At 40.4% G+C, this 9,194-nt stretch overlaps 1 protein-coding gene across 1 annotated transcript; it reads left to right on the forward strand.

Annotated features, from left to right (window-relative positions):
- Positions 1-774: 774 nt before the first annotated feature.
- Positions 775-6,505, forward strand: LOC141098916 (beta-1,3-galactosyl-O-glycosyl-glycoprotein beta-1,6-N-acetylglucosaminyltransferase 3-like). Its single transcript, XM_073586907.1, has one exon. The coding sequence runs from the start codon at positions 896-898 to the stop codon at positions 2,216-2,218; it is 1,323 nt and encodes a 440-aa protein (XP_073443008.1). The 5' UTR covers positions 775-895; the 3' UTR covers positions 2,219-6,505.
- Positions 6,506-9,194: the final 2,689 nt, after the last annotated feature.

Genomic DNA, 9,194 nt, shown 5'->3' on the forward strand with positions numbered 1-9,194 from the left:
CCTCAGGGGAACTTAGTATTGAATGGTATGCAAAGACTAAGAACTATTGTTTGAAACACGTCTGCCCACACTACCATTCCCATATGGGGGTTGAGAATTTTTTACATTGTGTGATCACTGTTTTATGATAAATATTTCTTCAATAAAAAATTTTTGAATTTTTTAATGGACTTGCTTGAGCTAGATTGTACATTGAACCATTGTTTTTCCTGTTGCATTACAGTTTCCATGCTCTGAGTCCAGTAACAACTGTTTTTTTTTTCTATTACTAAATACAGTACAGCTGGTTTCAGTGCCCTTGAGCTTCTCAGATGTAACAGAGGCAAAACTGCCTCTGCTTGCATCATCGGAGAGCTTACAGTTCAGACCAGTGTCGCAACCATTCCCTTGCTTTGAACTATAATCATCAAGAGACCTCATTGTTCCCTCCAGCAAGCAAAAAGCTAGGACAATGGGGAGTGATATGCTCTTCAAGCTTTGAGAAAACCCTTTTAAACAGCTTTTTTGTAATAAAATATAGTTACTGTTCATTTGATTTGGCAAAGCATTTTCCAGCAGCCTGTGGCCAAAAGAATTCTACAATTTACATTAGACAATAAACTGTCTGCGCTATAGCAATGTAGGACATTTCATTTCATGTAGCTTCTCTATTGAGAAAAAGCCACGCCAAGTATATTGAGTCAGAATATGGGTGGAGACTTAAAAACAGGATCTGCCAGTCCTTTACAATAAGTAATACTCAATCTGTTTAATCATTGGCTGCTTTATCAATGAAGTTATCTTTGCTTTACATATTTCACAAGCCTCTTATTTCTCTGAACAAACTACATAACTGCAGCTACTGCAGGTCGAGGATGTGATTATTAGGCTGTTGAATCTTAAAGAATTACGGAAAATGTGCCAAAAATTCCAGAGAAAACTATGGAGACTGAATTCAAGCCAAATTCTTATTTTTGGCAGCACTGCATTCTGCATCACGATGATGATGGTATATATTTCACTGGACTGTAACGTAGACTTTAGCAAGCAGAATGGTGATTTAAGGCTTGAATATTGCAGATATCTTTACTACCAGCAATTAAAGCTTCCAACCTCCGGGAGAAAGAATTGCTCCAAAATCATCAGTGGTGACCCGGATGAGGTAAGAAAGACTCTGATTGACAATTTAATTGTTGCAAATAGAAGAGTTCTTGCCACGGACACAGACTACGTAGAGTTAACCAAAGACTGTGCAAATTTTACAAAGGTGAAAAAGTACGTGATGTTCACTCTCAGTGAGGAGGAAAGAGATTATCCTATTGCCTATTCCATGGTGATCCATAATGACATTGAGCTGTTTGAAAGGTTGTTACGGTCCATTTACATGCCTCAGAATGTTTATTGCGTACATGTGGACATGAAATCTTCAGAAACGTTCTTTGAGGCAGTGAAAGCCATAGCTTCATGCTTTCACAATGTATTTGTGTCGTCTAAGAGGGAATCTGTGGTCTATGCGACATGGTCTCGTGTCCAAGCTGATCTAAACTGCATGGAGGACTTGTTGAACAGCAATGTTGACTGGAAGTACCTAATAAATACTTGCGGAACAGATTTCCCTTTAAAAACAAATGCTGAAATTGTCAAAAAATTAAAGCTTTTAAATGGCAAAAACAACATGGAGTCAGAGAAACCACCTTCACATAAGAAGAAGCGATGGGAATATCATTACGAAATAAAGGATTATCCAGTGTGGACAGATATTAAAAAAAATGCGCCACCCTTTAATATTCCAATTTTTAGTGGTAATGCCTATGTGTTGCTCACCAAAGATTTTGTGAGGTCCTTGTTTGAAAACTCAATGGTGAAAGAACTTATCGAATGGGCTAAGGACACATACAGTCCAGATGAGTTTCTTTGGGCGACACTTCAAAGACTTCCCGAGATGCCCGGATCTGTACACAGGCACATTAAATATGATATATCAGACCTAAATGCATTGGCCAGACTGGTGAAATGGCAAAGCCTTGAAGGAGACACGAACAACGGAGCCGCTTATTCTGTATGTACTGGGAAGCATAGAAGAGACGTGTGTGTCTATGGAACAGGCGACTTGCACTGGCTGGTCCAGCAGCACCACTTCTTCGCTAATAAATTTGATCCAAGAGTTGATGATCATGCTATTCAATGTTTGGAGGAATATCTAAGATACAAATTGTTTTATGGGAATCATGTATTATAAGCAGAAATGATAATTTATTAAACAGAAATTGCACTTCTTATCGCTAGCAATTGCTAATTATCTTTTTTATTTACAGAATTTATAATATAGTTTGCATAATTAAAATGTTTTATATTGATATTTAACACTTTAAAGTTAGCATGTAGTGAGTATATGGAGCTTGAAACATTAATTACATCATGAGATAGAACAGATGGAAAGTATTTCTGAAATCATTGAAAAACGTTTTAACAACTACGGTAAATGGAAAAAAAAGGAATTTCTCGGGAGTTCTATTCTGGTGATTCACTATGACTAAGGGCGCCAGAAACGCATCAGTGTTCTCTATGGAATATACACAATAATGCGACATATTGTTGTTGTTTTTTATCAAATGGAATAACATTTTGAAGTTTTTATACAAAGAATTGATGTGCAGTTTTCTCTGTTTTATTCCACTGTTCTTTCTGGTGGTTGGTGGGTGTCCCGACACTGGTGATCAATAGAAATAAAAATACATTTGTTTTCCTAGTTTTTTTTGGAGGTTTAACAAGGTGAAGCCGCTATAGCAAAGCAGTTTTTTTCCCATAAAGCAGCTTTATTGGCAGTTTGGACGTCATTTTTGTGGCGATTCTGCCACTGTAGGTGTTTTTTTTTCTATAATTTAAACTGTATGGGCGATGTGCATGAGCACGATGTCAGCATATGTGCGTTCTCAGCTCCTTCTACTGTCAGCATTGACTGCTCACTGCTGTGTGATCCTGTGGGCAATGAGGAGGAACTACAGACAAGAAGGATGAGAACGCACCTGCACACACTGTCATTGTGTATTCTTGATCCATGCAGTGTCAGTGCTCCAAAGTAAGAGTTGTCACTCACCATAAGAGGAGGTGTAGTAGATGGTAATAGAAGGGGCAGAACAACGCACACCAAAGAAGTATTGAGGACCTCTAATTTACATATGTAATAAAACTACAGGGTGGGCCATTTATATGGATACACCTAAATAAAATGAGAATGGATGATGATATCAACTTCCTGTTTGTGGAACATAAGTATATGGAAGGGGAGAAACTTTTCAAGATGGGTGGTGACCATGGAGGCCATTTTGAAGTTAAAGGACCCCTTAAAGGTAAAGAAATTATGCGTCAATGTAAACTGAAGCATATCCATCATATATACTAGTATTCCGACACCGATGGCCTCAGGGCCATTAAATATTATTTAAATATGTCTAATCTTTCAGCGGATTTCCAAAAATTGGTGATGGATATGCTTCAGTTTACATTGACGCATAATTTCTTTACCTTTAAGGGGTCCTTCTACCTACAGCTCCAGGGAACAGCTATGGGGGCCTCCATTGCGCCGGCCTACGTCAATCTGTTCCTGGGGCTGTGGGAGAGGGACCTCCTCCTGTTGGATCAGACTTCGCCGATGGACCGCGTCCCCCTTTGGATGCGGTACATCAACGATATTTTTCTGATCTGGCCGGGGTCGGTGGAACACCTACGTGAATTTATGTCCTTTTTGAATGATAATGACTGCAATATTCGTATTACATATCAATATGACATGAATTGTGTCGAATTTTTGGATGTTAAGATCAAACGCGATAATAGTAATACCATTCAGACCGATATCTTTAGAAAGCCAACATCAACTAATAGTTTGCTGCATGCCTCCTCCGCTCATCCGAGACATGTGATTCAGTCGGTTCCCATCGGTCAATTTCTCCGCCTTCGGAGAATATGTTCAAACAATGTTGATTTTGAAATTCAAGCGAAGGACCTCAAACAAAGATTCTACCAACGCGGCTATTGCCGTCGAATGGATAAAAGGGCATACCATCGTGCTAAATATTCATCTCGCCAAGATCTGGTACATAAATCATATACAAGAGGTACCGATGAGAAAGTTAGATTTGTTACCAACTATCATGCCCAGTTTGCCCGCGTGAAAGAGGCCCTTAATAAGTCTTGGCCAATTCTCAGAGCCGATCCGGTTCTGTCAAGACATATATCTGAGAGACCAGCAATCTCTACGAAACGATCGAAAAACCTTCGAGATTTACTCGTAAGAAGTCACTATATCGGCAATAAAAAATCTACCTTTTTAGATAGGGGTATTACTAGGCACGGATGTGTTCCCTGCAGGAACTGTGTGGCGTGTCCTAACATCGAGAGAACCAATTCTTTTCATAATGCCGAGAGATCTAGGACATTTGAGATTACGAAATATATTAATTGCAATACTCGCAATGTAGTTTATTTCGCAATGTGTCCATGCGGCTTGATTTATATCGGTCTGACTACACGTCCTCTCAAAGTACGAGTCAGGGAACACGTCTTGGGCATCCTGGCTGCTAGTGATCAAAGCGATATATCAACTCTTAAAACTATTCCGCGGCATTTCTATCAACATCATGGGTGTGACGCTACACTGTTGCGTGTGAGGGGCATTGATTCTGTTGATGTGACCATTAGGGCTGGAAGGGTGTCACAGCGTTTGGCTCAATTAGAGTCTCGCTGGATTTGGACTCTTGGCACCCTCCACCCCAAAGGTTTGAATGCACAAATTAGCTTTGTTCCCTTTCTCTGACTTAGGTGGCTGTTGGAGTTATCACATCTCTCGCTATGACAGTTATTTATTTAATTTTATTTCTTTTTTATGTATTCTTTATAGGTTTATCGGTTCCTTTCGCTTTGTGGTTGTTGCGTGATTTCCGGATGCTGTTTCAAGAATATATTTGATACCATTGACAAGAATATATCGGCTGTATCCATCTGACTGGATGAATTTCTCCATTTAAAATAAATTTAGATATATCTTTGTCCTGTGCGTCAGCTATTGTCTATATGTAGGGATGCCTTGTTCTTTTGTTCCTTATGTATATTTGCAGACAATCTGGCTATCTGTGAGTGATATCGATATGTATTAGCATAATGTTTCAACATTTGGTCATTGCTTACTAAATTATTATGTATATCACCATCCTTTTGTCATTTGTATTGATATTGTTAGCTAATTTTATTATTATTTTTTTATTATGTAACATCGTATAGATATATATTTTTTTGGTTATCTATACCTATGACTTTGATGTATTTATACTATGTATGACATAGAATGGTGAATATATGATATTTGTCTTATATCTGTGCATATTTATATAATGCCATTGAGTGATATTCATATCTATGTAGATATGGCATTAGACATAGTGACTGATGGCTATAGGTATTGCCTTATATGGCAACGTATGGATGCCATTTTATGGCGATGTTATCTTATTATATTTATAGCCTACTGTTCTAATAATGACCATGAATGACTACTGCCTGAATTTTTTGCATGGCTGTAGGATATTATGTCGATGTTCCTAAATGGCTATGATTGATATGCGTTAACATAGTATTATTGTTCTATATGCATGCGTGCTGCACCTTTTCAGTGCCCGCCGAACACTAGCATCTGAGGTATTGGCTGACGTCAGGTCACGCGATTGGTGTGCCGACGCCGCCCCCTTTGACGTCAGGTCACATGATCGGTGTGCCGACGTCGCCTCCCCTGATGTGGATGCCGGCTGAAACTGTTGTGGTACGTGATAGCGCGGATGCCAACTATGGCATTCCTCCTTATGGTTCTCTATGTTCGGGTTGTCTTCTCCCGCGTCCTCAGTTGTGTGCGCTGTGTCGAGATCTCCCGGCGCACCCTGAGTAGAGGCAGTTGAGCGCGTCCGCTCTTGTGGTTGCCGTAGCAACTGACATCACTTCCGGTTCATGCCGATTGGTTCCGGTTCTCTTTTTATACCTGTCACTTACATTCTGCGTCATGACCCCTGACGAAGGCTCGCCGAAACGCGCATCGGGGCGACGCGGTTTTGCTGCCATTTGCACTTTCCCTCTGACAGTATCTCCCTCGTGGTTCAGCAGTCCCAAGTGGGTATGTATTGGGTAATATATTCTTGTGTCCCTATAGCTCTGTATGTGTTAGGTTGAGCTGACCGGGGAGTTATTTCAATCATGTTTTTGGAATTGTACGATATTATATTTCCTACATTATGCTGTTTGGGGGGATGTGTATTCCCTCTTTTGGTGATGTATATGGCATAATATTGAGGGAATATATATTTATAAGATAAATTTGTTATCTGTATACAGAAATTGATAGTTCTATGATATGTATGGCAGTACAACTGTGTCCCGTCTGTTTTGGTTTTAATTTTAAACTGTACATAGCACTTTGGTGTATATCACTTGTACCTGCTGTATTTTTGGCAATTAATAAAATATTTATATATTTGTATTATTATGGACTCGATGATCGTTTTTTCTCCTCTTGGTTGTGACTACAATTGGGCAGCACAGTGGCTCAGTGGATTTCACTGCAGCCTTGCAGCGCTGGGGTCCTGGGTTCAAATCCCACCAATGACAACATTTGCATTGAGTATCAAATCCCACCAATGACAACATTTGCATTGAGTATCAAATCCCACCAAGGACAACATTTGCATTGAGTATGCATGTTCTCCCTGTGTCCTCCCACATTCTAAAGACACATTGATAGGGATTCTAGATTGTGAGTCCCAATGGGGACAGTGATGATAATGTCTGTAAAGTGCTGTGGAATTAATCTACTATATATTTGTATGTCTGTCTGTAATGGAAATCCTGCCTTGCTGATTGGCAGTTAGGCCGCGACCAATCAGCGACAGTTGCTTAGTGGCAACACGGCTGCATTGCTTATTGTACAGGCACATTACAGCCATTAAAGGCATCACTGCTGCGTTGCTCATTACACAGGCACCATCCTGTGCATATTCTGGAGTACAATACATTAGGTAACAGCAGAAAAGTGACTGCAGCTCTGGGTGTAACTGGAGTACAATACATTAGGTAAGATCTGAATAGTGACTGCAGCTCTGGCTGTAACAGCAGTATAATACATTAGGTAAAAGCAGAACAGTGACTGCAGCTCTGGGAGTAACTGGAGTACAATACATTAGATAACAGCAGAACAGTGACTGCAGATCTGGGTGTAACTGGAGTACAATACATTAGGTAACAGCAGAACAGTGACTGCAGATCTGGGTGTAACTGGAGTACACTACATTAGGTAACAGCAGAACAGTGACTGCAGCTCTGGGTGTAACTGGAGTACACTACATTAGGTAACAGCAGAACAGTGGACCGGAAAATGCATGGAGAGGAGAGAAAGAGTCCGGGGCCGTCGGAGGTGAGTATATAACTATTTTTTATTTTAACAGAGACTCTAGAATACCCGATGCGATAGAATCGGGCCACCATCTAGTGGTGCTATATGAGTAAAATAAGTTGGTGGCTAGTATCTTAGGCTTGGAGTGCAGCACTTACAAGCTCTTTGATATTGACTCTATTGTGCGCTAATGTACGAGTTGTCTTTCTAATCTAAAACCTCAGTATTCAGGGCACTTTGCGTAAAATAAGTGGGTTTTGGATTGCAGTTTGGGCACTCAGTCTCTATAAAGGTTTGCCATCACTGGGCTATCTCTGCACACACAGTCACTAATAGGGACTGCGGAGTCAGGATATCTCATCTGTGCAGGGTCAGTTGCAGTTTTTCGTGTATAATCTATTTTACAAAGTGAGTTGCTACACAGTCATAACATAAATATTTTAAATACGTTCAGGTATCTAAGTGAAAGAGCGACTGTAGGAGAAAATGATGCTTAGGGCAGGTTCTCACAAGCTTTTAGAAAACTTTTCATCCAGAAAAATAAGACAATTTTTTTCACATTTGTCATTCATATGCAATCTGTTTTTTTTTTTTTTTAATAATAATAGCAGATATTAATAATTTACTAGACTATTAACAGTTTCCTATGTTACAGAATTGCAATGTATCCGTAAAAATCGGCTTTGTTTATACAGTATGGCGTCTGATATTTTTTCCCACCCATAGAAATGAATGGGTGAATCTCATCTGTTTTACATCTGCAATTAGTACATGCTAAAAAATCTCTCATCTGCACTGCCCCACTACACTGCACTGTCCTTTCGTTTTTTTTTTTTTTTTTTAAAAAAAGTACTTGGATCGACAATACATTAGTGTGAACGAGCCCTAAGGGAAATAATCAGCCCACCACCACACACAAGTAAAGGATTGGGATTTATACAGGAGGCGTTCCTCTGTAGCAGGTAATATTCTTAGGGTATGTGCCAACGCTGCATACCGGCAGCGCTTTGGACTGAGCAGAAACCCCGCTCCGCCCAAAATGCTGCCCCCTTTTGTACGTGTGGTGATACCGCATGTGTTCATTGAACTGTGCGGAATCACCGCATCCTATCTATAGACTGGGTTATTTATCTTGCGGAGACTGAGCGTCTCCGTAAGATAAATAGACATGCTGCCGCCTATAAAGACGCATCGCTTGTCCGGTTACACAGAGAAGCCGGAGGCGTCCCTGCACGCATAGTGCAGATGGGATTTCATAAAATCCCCTCCAGTATGCTGTAACATCTGGCCCCTGCAGATTGGACGCTGAAGCTGTTCGCACCGTCCAATCCGCAGCAAATCCTGATGTAATCCGGATAGTGGAAACATACCCTTTAGGGTATGTGCACACGTTGCGGATTTGCTGCGGATCCGCTGCAGATTTGCTAGTGATTTACAGTACAATGTTATTCAAAAGAAAATAAAAACCGCTGTGCACATGCTGCAGAAAAATCTGCGTGGAAACGCAGCGGTTTATTTTCCGCAGCATGTCAATTGTTTGTGCGCATTTCGCAGCGTTTTTACACCCATTCCATTATAGGAATCTGCAGGTGTAAAAACGCAGGCGATATCCGCACAAAATCCGCAATAAATCTGCAGCAAATCCGCAGGTAAAACACGCGGATTTTGACTTGCAGATTCTGCCAAAATATGCAGATTCCGCGTGGAAAATTCCACACAGCAATCCGCAATGTGTGCACATACCCTAAATGTGAACAATACACTTGCTCCAGAGTACAAGGAA

Source organism: Dendrobates tinctorius, unplaced genomic scaffold, assembly GCF_039654945.1.
Source record: "Dendrobates tinctorius isolate UK_male_01 unplaced genomic scaffold, ASM3965494v1 ptg000097l, whole genome shotgun sequence".
Lineage (NCBI taxonomy): Eukaryota > Metazoa > Chordata > Amphibia > Anura > Dendrobatidae > Dendrobates > Dendrobates tinctorius.